The sequence below is a fragment of the Falco biarmicus genome, chromosome Z (genome assembly GCF_023638135.1).
Source record: "Falco biarmicus isolate bFalBia1 chromosome Z, bFalBia1.pri, whole genome shotgun sequence".
Lineage (NCBI taxonomy): Eukaryota > Metazoa > Chordata > Aves > Falconiformes > Falconidae > Falco > Falco biarmicus.
The window spans coordinates 55,258,349-55,273,020 of NC_079311.1; the positions used below are offsets into that span (position 1 = coordinate 55,258,349).

The 14,672-nt window shown below is 42.3% G+C and overlaps 1 protein-coding gene across 11 annotated transcripts; it reads right to left on the reverse strand.

Moving 5' to 3' along the window:
- Positions 1-105: 105 nt before the first annotated feature.
- On the reverse strand, positions 106-12,839 carry LOC130142556 (programmed cell death 1 ligand 1-like). Of its 11 annotated transcripts, none has more exons than XM_056324738.1 (10): positions 11,910-12,045; positions 10,204-10,250; positions 9,997-10,056; positions 8,032-8,100; positions 7,031-7,381; positions 6,263-6,544; positions 4,934-5,044; positions 2,674-2,724; positions 1,650-1,712; positions 106-446 (listed from the first exon to the last, which is right to left on the reverse strand). In XM_056324738.1, exons 4-10 carry the CDS (start codon positions 8,084-8,086, stop codon positions 271-273), a joined length of 1,089 nt encoding a protein of 362 aa, XP_056180713.1. In that variant the 5' UTR covers positions 8,087-8,100; positions 9,997-10,056; positions 10,204-10,250; positions 11,910-12,045; the 3' UTR covers positions 106-270. The 11 variants fall into 11 exon arrangements, with proteins under 11 accessions (XP_056180713.1, XP_056180712.1, XP_056180709.1 ...); XM_056324737.1 differs by having other exon boundaries at positions 11,906-12,039; XM_056324734.1 differs by lacking the exon at positions 9,997-10,056 and having other exon boundaries at positions 10,204-10,393; positions 11,910-12,042.
- Between the last annotated feature and the right edge of the window lie 1,833 nt (positions 12,840-14,672).

Genomic DNA, 14,672 nt, shown 5'->3' on the forward strand with positions numbered 1-14,672 from the left:
TACTATTCTACACCCAAATTTTAGATACATGATTTTCCCAGAAAAAGCACAAGTAGTGCCAACACTACTTATTGACAAGTCAAAGTGAGAAGGAAAAAACACATGAAAAACAAACATATTTTATTTTAAAAATGTAATTGTGAATAGCATTGTAATAAATAATTTTAATCTGTGTATGACCCAATAAAAGCAAAGAAAATGCACCTAGCGAAATGTCACAAAGCAATAGCTTAAGAAATGCGATCCAGGACCCCGTTCCCTCAGCATTTCTTAAGTAATCACATGAGCGTGTATTTCGTGTTCTAGCCGTGAGAAGGTTCTCTTCCTTCTATTCGCAAGATGAACAACGAAGCAGTCCAAATCAAGAGCTGTCCTTCTCAAATATCTGAAGAGTTGCATTATCCCCAAGTCAGAAGAGTAATGAGCAGTAACTAAGTATACTCCAGCTATATCACAAGGAAATTAAAAACCCAAAACACATTTCAGAGAAAGAGATCAAGAAACTCTGTATTATCAAATAATTTCCAAACCATAGTTGCCAAGAGGGTTAGAGCACCTATTTCAGGCTTAACTGTGAGTATCTGGGTTTTTTACGATCTATAGTAGGGACAAAAAATGCCCTGTCTGCATGGCATCTTGTTTTGTTGTACCTTTATCTTTTATGAGGATTAAAAGTAATGAAAAAATTCTTCAAAGGCTGGAAAACAAAACCTCTTCAAGAAGTGAGAGCTCGGTGGGGGGAGGCGGCAAAAAAAAGGAAAAAAACAAGCCCAGAAAATGGCCTGTTCAAGAACTAGCCATGAAATTCATGATGGTCATAGACCTAAAGTGCTTTACCTTAAAGATATTTTAAATTAAACATGTCTTTGAAAGTGCATAAACTTGAGAATGATGTGACATTAATATTTAAATAAATACCTTCACACCTAGTCTCATATGCAGAAGCCTGAATCCAAGGACTTTTTATGCTATAATGATTCTAGTACTTCATTGCAGTTCTTCCTGAGTTACAACAAGGTGGAGAAAGATTGCCATCACAAAATGAGAATAAAAAATTAATATCCCCCTTAACAGACAGAACAAAGAACATCTGAGCTGTCAAACCTTCACCACAGAGGAAAAAAAGCTTCCTCCGATTTCCCTAGGTCTTCTCAATTTGCATATCTGTAAAAGGAAGAATTACATGAAAAAATTATCAAATTACAAAATATGGTGTTGCAGACCATTTCATGGTATTGGGATTCTTTCCTAGACCTCAGAGGTACCAAAAAAATTTCCTTTATTGTCAAAATTAAAGAACTAAAATGAAATTAAAAGGTCAAATAGAATAAGAAGTTGATCATGGGAGGAAATACAGTGATAGTTCAAACACACTGGTGGGAAGTACTCTAGCAAATACAGTGAAATTGCTGTGGCTTGGGTCGCCCTTTTTAAAAAAATCTTATTTTAAAGTTCTTCAAATACATTCAGTGTTCTATCTGTTGGTACCCCTAGCAGCACACCCCACGCCTCAACTCTCTGACTTGGAGCATCTGTCTGTTGGAACAGGGGACTGAACAAACCAGCCATGAATCAAGGCTCTGATAACTACTGATGATTTACACTGTGTGCAATTTGCTACTATTTTTCCCTTCGTAATTTATACTTACATTTCAACTCATCTTCAAAAGAAGCATCTCTGCAGTCGTGTGTATCCTTCTCTTTTGACAGCTCTTTAAACAAATTACACACATACAGAGAACAGTCAGCATAGCTTGAACTTTTCATGTAGTGATAAATCTGTGTTAAAAGCTGCTATCTCAGGTCATCCAGGAATGGTGTGACTTAAATGCAGGCTGGGAGGAGAGATTAATACCAAGTGTTGTGTCCATTTTGGGCAAGTATTCACAAGAGAGGTTTTCTTAGGAAAACCCCCAACTGCCAGTATGAACTAATTTTCACATAGTAGTTTAATTTATAGTGGTCTCCAAATAAAACCATACAACAAACAGAATATCCCATACCATACATGAGCCATCATGAGAGGAGGCTGAAGGATTTTAGTCTCTTCTCTCCTGCTGTAAATATTAACTCTCTCTCCACTCTTTCCTCTATTTCTGACTGCCATGCTTCTACTGGCCATTCACTGAGCTTTGCTTATAGCAAATAGCATCAGTATCTCAACAGGAGGAAAAAGAAACTGTTAAGAGAAGCTAAAGCTTCTTCTCAATAGGGCAAAACCCTCTGTCCTCAATGGTGTGACAAAGACCTTCAAATGCACACTATAATACTGGGGGAAACACAGGATTGTGCCAACATGGTTTGAATTGCAGCATAAAGTCTGCACACCAGAATATGCTGCTATCGTGAGGTACATGTCCCAGGGAGCATGTCCTATCCTATCACAGACTTCCCAGATCATAGCACACCGCCCTGTCCTTGTGCATATCAGGACTACATCTGGTCCTGGAACAAATATGCTTTTCTTTCATGTTTTCCTTTCAGTAAGTTGACATAGTAACAAAAAAGTCACTGATCAATTGTAATTTATAGTTGTTACGTAAGGGAAAAGTAGAAAGCAAAATGAAAGCTGTATGTAAATCTGTGTTTGGTTGGCACCATTACAAAGTAAATTCTCAAGCAATTATTTCTGCATTAATTACACTGATCTATATTTATACTGTGTGTACATACTTGCTATTGATGAACTAGCCACAGGTGTTCCAGTGTCCTTATTTGCTCTAGCTGAAAGAAAATAAGAGAGAAAAATTTAGAAAACCAACAACATACTTACTTCAGAGCTAATGGGAGCTTAAGCACACTGGTGGGAAGGGCATGCTTAGCATAGTGTTCTCAAACCCCTCCATTTCTTCAAAGAATTTAAAATATATTCTTGAGCGCCCCCGACCTGTCAGTGTCCTTTCCCTTTTCCTTTCTTCATTCCTAAGACAGAACTTCATTGATACTATACACTACTATCTGTAGAAAATGTTTTCCCATTGTATATTATAACCAAGAATTTGAACATATTGGGCAACAGGGAACAAAAAGGGGATCACTTTCTCAGTGCTTTTTGAGGGGAAAACCACCCATATTCCAAGGAGGTTCTGTTCTGAAAGAATCATTTGTCATCTAGGACAGCTTGCGTTTTAAAACAAAAACCTGTTGCTACTGCTCTAGCTTCTGAATCAACTTGTAGTTTATGACACACATGCATATACAACATAATCATGATAATCACATACATTGTGACATATATACATTATCATGTATATACACGAACAATAAACATTACTCAAGCAACCTAGGAAACTTCTGACCTTCACTGAAATCCCCAGCGGGAATCTTCTGAGAAGTAAAGGATTTTGCTGTCCCTCCTTCCACTTTCATGTTCTGCTCACGTCCCTGTTGTGTTATTAGGCCAGTGTATTCTTATACATGCAGGGTTATATACAGGCCTTCTGCAGTCTGTTAGCATCACCTGCAAGCCTGTTAAGCTTACAAACACTTCTCCCAGGACTTGTTTCCATAGCACCAATGCAGGAGATAAGTTTGTGACCAAAACACTGAATATTACACAGTTATATTACATATTTAGAATATAACACATTTAGTTTTATCTTGTATTTATTTTCTGCAACTTGAACGTGAATGCTCGGTCTGGAGTTTATTCATAGATAGTTTGTGTAGTTTCTAGACAGAAATTAGGGCTGTTTCTGGTTTTCACTGTGGAAAAGAGAGCAGGCACACAGGAAAACCAACAGTTCTGCTACACCACCTCAGAAAGTACACCTTTTAGTGTGGAAGCTGTTGAGATACCACTTTAAAAGAGAGTACAACTAGCCTTTGCATTAATTCCAGCTGAGTTTCATGCTACCTACACATATGTACATCTATAAAATTCAAGAATTTTAAGAGAAGCATTTAGTCAGCTATCTTGTTCAGGTTTTTGGAACATTACATGACTGTGTAATAATTTACACAGTCATGCCAGTATGATATAATGCTAGGAGTATTGTATCGGCTTCAATGCCTCTTGTACTTTTTCTCTGCAGACAACTGGACAAAAAAAAAAACCAAAAAAAACCAAACAACCAAAAACCCCAACCACCAAACTCAAAAAGTTATTTGGAAAAAAAGAAGTAGCTACACACCAGCTAAAAAAAATCCACAAATCTGTTATACAGAGGAAGAGTTCTGCTCAAAACCAGGATGTTCAGCAAAACCACCTTCCTTTTGACATTTTTGGATGAGTCCCATGGATGTTCTGAGACCTGCATGACTTTATTGTATCTGTTAAAAAAAAGACTAAAAAATAGACCTGTATACAAAATCCTCAAACCTACTTTGCCTCCAAGGGAAAAAACCCCACAAACAACCAAAGAACAAAATGTAGCAGTACTTATTTCAGGTTAAGGAACACATTTCAAACATTTTTCTTTAACTTGGGGGCAAACCACATTCTTTTCATGCTCACCCTCAAAATTATTTCCCCAAGATTTTTCTCTGGTTAGCTAGCAAGTGAAAACAAATCATTGTCAATGCTTCAGCTCTTCAGCATACTGTGATGCTGAAAATGTCCAATTCAAGCCAGTGAAGTGAATTGAAAAAGCTCAAAGGGTATAAATCCAGTTGTCTGAAGCCACAGTGGGAATATTCGCTCTTGTAGGAAAAGAAAAAAACAAAAATCTTTCAGACTCAAAACCTTAGATCTATCACTTCATATGTAGTCCGCAGTTTATACGGTGTTTTAACCAGAATCAAGATGTATGTAGAATTCATAACAATTAGATCACTTAAAAAAACCCATGCACTAACAGTTCAGTGAAATTTTTTAGAGAATGTAGGGAAAAAAAACAACTCTAGTACCCTGTCTTCTCCTAGCATTCTGGTTCGCAATCAGTAGAACAGATTGATAATAACTGAGATACACTAAAATAAATAATTTTAATACCTTTTCTTATGTAGAGCATTAATAGAAGCACTGATCCAAAGAAAGCGGTCACAATGAGAATTGGTCCAACAAAGTGTCTGCTCTTAGGCCACAGAAGACCATCAGCTGAATCTTCAAGAAAATCAAGGGGGCAAAACATTACATAATTGCATAAGCTTCTCCCTTTTCCTTTCATTTTCACCATGTTACTTTTGCTATGAGCAGTTCTGACATGATAACAGCATTTCAGATTTTGTCTAAGGTCAGGTGCTGGTGGTGCGCTTCACCATATCTCATCCCAACACAGGAAAAGAAGGAACATTCATATTTATCTTTGCCTTCCTCATTCCATGTGATAGTGTCTTTACCTACAAGCACAAATCCTGCCTGTCACCACGGTTAGAAGTGTTAGAAGCTTAGTTTTCCATGAGGACTACAGGAAAGAGCTGACTGAGAACGGAGTGCCTCTCAGCTGGTAAAGTTCTGAATGCAAAGGGTAAGTGGCTTCCTTGAATCCCAGAGACATTTCTTGTTAAAACCATACTTGCCTGCTCACCGCTCACTGAAAGGATGGCCTGGCTTTCCTCACTCTCAAGCTGCCTGTTTCCACCCCTTGTCAGTCCCAAAAAGCTTGCCAGCACGTGTTTTTAAAACTGCATGATGAACCAGGGAAATGACCTAACCAAGTAAGTCTGATAAACAGAAATACTATTTTTGGGTTGGTTCAGGTCTCCAGTTTGGTTGAAAGCTTGTGCAAACACAGCAGGGTACAATGCAGAAATTAAGAGTAATCAAAAGCAGTAGGGGTGATGCCCAGTTAAAAGGTCTAATGAGAAACTGCATTGGTCTTCTCCATTCACACATCTTCCTTCAATCCAGACTTTATGAGAAAAAAAATATCTGTGTACAATTTGTTAGATTTAAATCTGCTCAAAGCAAAGGCTGTAGTTGCAGAAAAAGACAAAACGGTGTTCAAAGTTATTTGACAGTTACCATCATCAAAACAGAATTTTCTTGAAAGGTTTGTTTAATTTATATGGGGAGGGTTTAATTTCTAGGCTCTAAGCAATATGCTTTTCAAATAATGGAACTTTTTTAACACTCAGAGTCAATTTTCACATAACTGTATGTCATGCAAAATTTCTACCCTTGAATTCTGTCCAGACGTGCATGATGAACATGTTATTACGGTGAAACTATACACTAATAACTAATAACAACACGAGAATTTCTTTTTAGCATTTTCAAAAATATATAGGAAAGAGAACCAAATCACAGCTGATACAACTGGGAAAAAGTTACATAGTACCTTCGAAGTATATTGCCATAAGTGAATATCAGAAAAGCTACCTGCTATGTGTAAAATGGCAGATGTATTTTCTTGCAGCTCTTTATTCCAGAATATACAGTAAAAAAACTCATCGATCCTACTTTTGATTGTAAGGGTACTTGTCACACGATACAGCTGGTCACTTCCAGTTTCATAACTTGTGTTTGCCTTATCAGTCAAATCTTCATATCGTCTGTTTCGCCACATCACTTCAGCTTGTGGGTATCCTTCTGACTGACATGTCAACTTCCATTCATTGTCTCTCGTGCTCACTACTCCTTGGGTTATAGTTCTGTAAGGAGCTAAACAAATGGAAGAAGATTATTACTAGTAGTTAGCTAGAAGAACAGCATATATTAGCAAGACAGCATTTCTTTATCATTAGCCCCTCGGTCCAGTTTCTGTACATCAGCTAGGATTTTGTAAATAATGCTCTTGATAGGAAAAGTAAATATCACTATTGTGTCTCTCCATAGTAACTGGAGGTACAGGATTTATTACAGTCTTGACACTATTTAGAAAAGTACATCTGCTTTCTGGTTTTCATCCTGTCTAAATGGGTTTGCAACACAGTTCCTCATATGGCATTGTGGGAAATAAAGGACAGAACATGGATTCAACCCAGACAGAAACACAAAGATAAATAGCTGTGCAAGGGCCATGAGTCAGCTTCTACCCCTGGAAAGGTTTCTTTAAATGCTAACACAGTCATGTCTTACTTCAGGGACTCTTCCGAAATCTTTTAACAGTATCAGAGAACACTGAACCTCCTGCAGTAGCACACTCACCCTTAACTTTCAGATTGATTATCTTGTAGTCAGCTCCCCCGTAGCCAATAACACAGCGGTAAAACCCTGCATCTCTGAGCTTCACATCAGTGATGTGAAGGAGAGACCGACCCAAGTTCAGATTTTCTTTCAACAATTTTATTCTTCCCCTAAAGTCACTGTGTTGACTTTTGAAGTCTTCCTCTCCTTTAAGAAGTGCATAAACCTGCTTCAACTCATCTTTCTTTTCCCAGCTGACACTTAAATCTCCAAACTTTAATTTCCCATTCACTGGAAACGTGCATTCCATGGTCACATTGTTCCCATGTTCCACAGTGTAGAGTGACTGGGGGGCTTCAACTGTGAATAAAGCTGAAAAACAAAATTTGTAAGAAACCTTACTTTTCCAATTTTAAGACTAATCTTTCAAGTCATGCCTTACCATATACATAGGACATTTTAAGGACCAAAAGTACCTGCCCTGTTCAAAAAAGTTAAACATTCTTGTATGCACTTGCCCAATTTTGGTACAAACTGCGTTATTTATACCTGCAGACACCTACTTTGTGCACACATGCAACGTGATGCTGTACTAAATATAGGCAAATGTGTGCATAGCCTGTTGCTTTCAGAACACTGCCACAGTAACTGGCAATGGTTAGTGCCTTGGATAGGAATGCTCTGTTTATACAAAAGGCAATTGTTTTTACACACAATGTTAAATACATGACAACTCCCAGGTTTGACAGTGCCAATAAAACCTTTTGTGTAATGCAAATAGTACCTTGTCTGAAATTATGTCTATGCTGAAACACTGGGGATTTCAACCTGGCCCTGTATCAAAGCACACATATTTAGTTAAAAGTAAAAACATGCTAAGACCTTTTTATTTAAAACATTAATGGAAAAACTCCAGACGCTAGCACTTGAAAGAAAACTGAAGAATTAACATTTTTGTGCTTACACATGGAACGGAAACATACTTAAACAGTTCTACTGCTTCTTAGGACTCATCTTCTTACCATTTAGGAAATGCCAGTAGAATATAAATATAAACAAAAGCAAAGGCTTTTCCATGATGTAGATAGAACCTAAAATGATAAAAATAATAGGTAAGTATAAGTATCTGCTCATTTTTCTAATTTGCACAGTAAAATACGCTTTGTAGTCACTCCATGCAAAGAACTAGACAGAAGGCACTGAATTCCACTCTGGCTGAAAACATGACAAAATTGCACCTTTAGCTACAGTAGATGATCAGGCAGAAACCTTCCTGCACAGTTTCAGGAAGAATATCCGATTTTACTTGCTTTAAACATTTTCCCTTGGTTATGGCAAAACATATGCTTTATTACTATCTGTCAATTAGTAAATAAATACTGACAAATCCCCAGTTGTTCCCCTAAACTGTAGCAGGGAGTGCTGTTCCTCCTAGGAGTATGGAGAAGTTTTCTATATATGTTCGGTGGAAGAAAAAGAATTTAGTTCTTCCCCACCTGTTTGCCATACTTTAACATAATGTGAACATACCTGGTTTTGTAACACCTGATCTCACAGTACTTATCATGGGGCTTGTGAAGTTACATATTCTGCCAACAGAATTCCTGTGGTAATTAATCACTTTATGAGTATTTACACAATAGTGCCTTTGTAAAACAGTGACAAAAACAGTCAGCCTACGAAGACAATCTATTTTCTTGAATTTCTGCTGCTTTACCTCTGAACATGTAAATTATTTCAATTTTCCATCAGAAGTTTTTTCCCTCTTTACTGACATAGCTTTTATACTCCTACACAATACTATAACGTTAAAAAACACTGATTACCTTCACACACACCCTGCACTTGCTAAGTGTCTGTTTTAAGTCAGAGGAATACTGGTATCAAACACTGCCATCGTTTTTCAAATTACTGTCAAGAAATATTCAACCCGCTGTAAGGGAAGTGTTCAGTGAGTACAGAAAACTGTAGAATCTTAAGTCCTCATTTTGGATACCCAAAGACCCAGAAAAATAAGGAAAGATTGCCTTCAGCTGTTTTCTAGTGGTAGTGTCAGCATTTGTGTAAGAAATTAGGCAACTGTAATACCCATCATGCTTCCTAACTCATGAAAATCTATCTGGACTGTGACTCTTACCATTTTGGTAAGTTTGTCTTTCTTTCTCTGGCTTTCAACTTTAAGATGATAATAAGGTAACAATATTGTCCTCAATCACAAGGCATGTGCCTTTGCAGTGTTACGGCTTAATGGAATTAGACTTCTTATAAAAAATTGATTCAAGCTACTTTTTTCCTCAGATTGCTGCTGCTGGCTGATGCCAATAGCAGGTTTGCAGAAGCAAACACAGACAGAGCTGAGAAAGTGAGTCAGTCTAACACATTGTGAGGCAGGCATGAGCAATTACGAAAGGATGTTCTGCTAACAGGGACAGGAAAATAAAAGATTCTCAGGGTGAAAGATCTGTTTCATTGATAAATAAATCCTAGGTTTCTTGAGATGGTTAGGTACCCAATTCAGCCCTTAATGACAAGTGATGTTCTTAAAAGCACTAGCAAACCGCTGCCTAATCCTGTGGGTACCTAAGATTTTCTGGTGGTAACGCATGAGAGTGCCTCCATCATGATGCCACTGCCTCATGTGTAACAAGCAGTCCAGAGCACCAACTAAGCTCCAAAGTAAAGCTTCTCAAACAAGACAGAGGCATACCAATCTCACAGGTGTGCTCTGATTGCGCTTACTCTAGAGGCTAGCCTGCAGACGAGCAAGCCGCTGAGACTGATGGGTATAGTGAGTGTGCAACCTCTCTACACTCCCCATGCCAGAATGACCAGAGCTGTAGCACACCCAGCCCCAAAATACTTTCTACTTTTTTTTTTTTTTTTTTTTTTAAAGTGGACACTGTAGCTGAGAGACTGCTCAGAACAAGTAACATGTGCACTGTAGTCATAGAAAGATACCCATACCCATGCGTGCAACTCATACCCACTTTTTTGTCTGGAAATCTGAATGTTGGTGTGAACTCCAGGACAGGTGTTCTGATTAACTCCTGTAAGATGGATGACAAGTAAACTTTTACAGTTCTAAGACCCAAGATTGTATCCTGCAGTTGCTGAATTTTAATTCATAAACTTTCTCCCACTGTAGAGGAAAACAAGCCTTACTGCACACAAAAAGAAGTATGACTCTTACTTACAAAATTCTGCAGGAGCGAGAAAGTCTGCTGCTGGGCTCAACTTTTCACTTTCAGAGAGGAAAAAAAGTAGGTCCAGGTCAAATCCAGATGCACATTAAAAAACCTGTTGCAATAACAATTACAGACCCTTCTCCTCTTTCACCCTGAGAAGAACAATCCGCTGGCTGGATCAGCTGAAGCAGCTCAAGACCTAGATGCCAATGAAAGAACTTTAGCAAAGCTGCAATCTTCTGTTTCTTACAGAACCTGCCACAATTCCCCTTCTCTCCTCCTGCCAGCTTCTGACATCTATGCAAACAGAGTTTTATAAAAACCAAGATAATTTACTGTGCAAAATGCTCTTCAGTATTACTGCTGTATCACAATCAAATGAAGAAGACAGGAAAAACAGAACTATTTGCCCAAAGGTTTCTTGTGACAGAATTTAAATGTTGATGTAACTCCACCTACTTCTTCAGGAAACTTCCCCATTATTGGAAAATTCCCCACTAGGGAAAATTCTTTATTGCTAACAGTGGTTCACTGTAACCAGAGACAGAAATGTTGGGAAAATTAGTACACAAAATGCCACAGGCATTTTAAGAAACATGTCATCTGATCAAAGCTGTATCTGAGCAACAGTCCTTGGAACACCAGTAGCAAGAAGTCATCCATCTACACAAACTCAGGGTCCCTACAACATTAATCTCAAATGGTGCCAAACAGCTGCTAACAATGACCAAAAATCTCCTACACAACTTACTAGTCATGTCTGCAAAGGTCATAAGCAGGAATAACGGGAAGAGCATTGCCTACCCTTCTCTGCTAAGAACAGATACCCCTTCCCCAAGGTCTGAGCACAGTGAAGGCCCCTTGCCTTGCTGTTGTGTAAGGCAAGAAGAGCTGCTCAGCCTATGCATTAGCTTAGCCAAAAATAAAGAGCGCTTTCTTTTTACTGATTCTAGAAGTCACTCAAGAATACAGGAAAAAACCCAAGTATTAGAAGGATGTACTCGCATTAACTTGCAGACTGTACTGGGATACCATGGTCAACAGCACCAAACACAGCTTTGAACATATGTTTCAGTGTAAGTTCACCCGCTTATGTTGTCTCAAAAAAGGGCTGAGCCTCTCAGAAGAGTTAAAATACTGTGCAATGACCACTGAAAAGTTTTCAAAAAGTATTTTCTTCTTTCCACTTGAAAGCACATTCACAGTGTTTGTCACGGAAGCAAAAACACGTAATACAGAAAACCTGTAACCTTTTCACTTGGTGTGTAGGAGGAGCACGGAGACGGTGGTGTATGAAATAGCTAAGTGTTAACGTTTAGGTTCTAATAACCTGAAACTACTTTAGTAGGTTGTGGAGGTGGATTTCCCGAAACAGGTGAGACTGATGAAGGCTAATTTCCAGTGATTTCATCTGTGCTTAAAAACAGGTTTAGCGACATTTGCTCAGAAAAAAAAAAATGCAACAAGAAGAAACTGAAACGAATCTGCAAAATACTGACTGTAAGGCCACAGAAGCCACCGATGCAGCCAGGCTTTCAATATCATTAATTTAGTTTCCTCCTTTTCATTGCTCACCTTGGGGTATTCAGTAGCAAACAGACCAGGAAAGGGTGGGTGGGTGAGAGGGTGTCTGGGCTGGTTTTCTTGCTGTTTCATATACGTAACACACACACGCATCTATACATACCCACACGTTTTACAGCATAGTTACCTACTATGGCTGGCGGGGGTTGGTTTGTCCGTTCGACCTCCGCTTGCGACAGGCTTTCCAGGCAAACCGCGCCTGGCGCTGCCCAGCCAGGCCGGTAACAGGCGCAGCCCCCGGGCACCGGCCGCCCCCGGGCACCGGCCGCCCCCGGGCACCGGCCGCCCCCGGGCACCGGCCGCCCCCGGGCACCGGCCTGGCGGGCTCCGCGACCACTCGCCCCCCGCGGGCGCCGGGGGAGGGGGGCCGGGGGTCGGCGAAGCGCGGGCAAACAGCGCTCCGGAGGGGGCGGTGGGGCAGCAACCCGCCCGGCCGGCCCCACCCCGGCTCCCCGCTGCCGGGAGCTGCCAGCCGCCCGACGCCTACTCCCGGCAGCAGCCGGCCCGCCCTTCCCCTTCCCGGCTGGGCCCTGTGCGCCGGGCCCCGGCCCCGGCCCGGCTGTCCCCGCCCGCCCCGCCGCGGGCTCGCTGGAAACGAAACCGCAAGCGGGCGGGCACGGGCGGCCCTGGGGGAGGGGGCGGGCGCGTGGCTCGGGCCGCGCGGCTGATTGCGCGCTTGTGCTTTCTTTCGCTTTTCTTAACAGGAAACGCTCTTTCGTGGGGAATTGGTACCCCTCGGTCTCGAACGGGCGGGTGGCGTTATGGCGTGTGCTCCACGCGCGGGCAGGCGGGCGCCACTGGCAGTGCGGCGGGTGACAGCAGCACCCGAGGTGGCCGTGAAGCCCGGGAGCGGTGCGCTGCTGCTCCAACTTTACATAGCTCTGTGCCCTGCCACTTAACGACCCTGCTGGGGGATACAACTGCAATTCAATAACCTGATAGTGCAATCTGATAATACAGTCCAGTATAGAGTTTGTTTGCTGTGATAATGTTTCTTTTGTTATAAAACATAACCCTGACAGATCTCTGCCATAACTTTCCCAAAAGAAAGCAACCCCAAAACAGGAATATTACTCAGGACACTGATCTACCAAAGGACCAAGGAGCCACCGTGAGAACAGTTTACTACTGAGCAGCTACCCTCTAAGTATGGAATACAAAGCAAACCCAAAGCTGTAACCCATGGCCAGCATGCACATGGCAGAGGTGTGCGCCGGAGGAAGGGGTGGGCGCGATCCCTCATTCTCTCTCTGCCATAAGCACCAGGTACGGCCATCTGCAGTACGCAGTTAATGTTTTCATGGGCCATAAGCCAGCAGGTGGTTGAGAAGCCACGGGGATCCCTACCTGGAAGCCATCAGGTTTTATGTTGATACAGCACATTGCCGTGGAGGTGCTTGACAAAGTTTGGTTTCATTCACTGACTTGGGTCCAAATATTCAGAATCGTGTGAGCCCCTCAGAAAGGACAATGTGGAATGTTAAGTTATATGATCAAACCTCCTCCGCACCCCCATGGAGAGGCAATGGCAGGTGAGTGAGCCCAAATAACTTGCAGTCCCTGATGCTCACAAGGCCCGTGACAGGAGGTACCAGCCCATCAGAAAGCCATCTCCACAAGCACAGAGGAGCACAGAGGCGGCCCCAAGGCAGGTGGGAACCCAAACAAAAGACTCAGAGAAAGGGACACCCTACCTGGGCTCCTCCCAGGGCTCTCCCAGGAGAACTTCAGCCCCAGGTCTGGAGCCCACCAGGATAAGACAAGACCACAGCACCTTTCGGACTGAGGGAGCTGCTACCTGGTGGTGCCCTGTGGGACACATTATGGGATGCATTTTGACATAGCGCAAGGCTTATTATGAGATGCTTAGGGAAGGAACCAAAGGTTCCAAAGGGATAATGAAAGGGATGGATCTAAGTGATTTTGGGAGAAACAAGTATAAGACAATAGAAGGGTAAGTGGATAAAAATGACCATAGACAGCTGCTGGTCAATGCGCTTGTCTGGCCGTGCCCTGTGCCCACTTAGTGCAGTCTGTCTTCTCTTCTCGTTGAACTGCTTTCTGACTCTTCTCATGGGTGAGGGACTCTATTCAGGGCATGTGTGTGTGTATATGGGGGTCTGCGTGCCAACAACTGGAGTCATACCATGGGTTGGAGGACCCATGTGTCCATGGTGCAGCAACTAGAGACTGGAGTAAGCGGACTTCAGCACCAGCAACTGGAGAAAGACCTCAGCTACAAGGGCCTCTGTGTATATGATGGCAGCAGCTGGACAGGGACCATGGGCAAGAGAGCCTTGGTGCCTAGGTGCTGGCAGCTGCGCAGACCTGAGTGTCACCAAGTGCTTATCCTTGGAATGGGACAGGGCCCATGTTCCCTCGGTGCAACAGCCAGAGCACGAGGGTGCCTGAATTTGTGAGATCCAGCTGGATGAGCTGTGCAGTGGCCTGGGAGGCAGTGGCGGGGGGGGGGGCTGTCTGGCTGTCTGTGAAGGCAAGATCACTGGAGGAGCTGGGACCCTAGTGGAGGGACCAAGGAAGTCCCAGAGAAGTTGCTGGAGAGACCATGGGGTCTGGGGAGCTTATAGGGGAGACACCCACTGGGGGTGTGGGTGTGTCTGTGTCTCTAAGGGAGAGACCATGGAGGGTTGGTACTGGGGGAGCAGGGGAGTTCTGGCCAGCTATAGATGGAGGTGTCAGGGGAGTGGAGTTTAGAGTGGAGTTTATATGTCTGAGGGAGGTGTCGGTACCAGCAACTGGAGAGGGGCTGCAGGCCTCATGGGCTCATGTGTCTAGATGCTAGATTAGGTGGCTGGGGTCCAGGAGCAGCTAGTCATCAGAATGGCCGAGCACAGCTGAGGGAGGAATCCACCTTGTACATATTCCCACCACCA

Coding starts and splice junctions, on each gene's coding strand:
- LOC130142556 (XM_056324731.1), bottom strand. CDS start 8,576: ATGATAAGTACTGTGAGATCAGGTGTTACAAAACCAG. Junction 5,045..6,262: donor TGCCATTTTACACATAGCAG/GTAGCTTTTCTG, acceptor ATTTTCTTGAAG/ATTCAGCTGATGGTCTTCTG. Junction 2,725..4,933: donor AATGCTCTACATAAGAAAAG/GTATTAAAATTA, acceptor ATTTTCTTTCAG/CTAGAGCAAATAAGGACACT.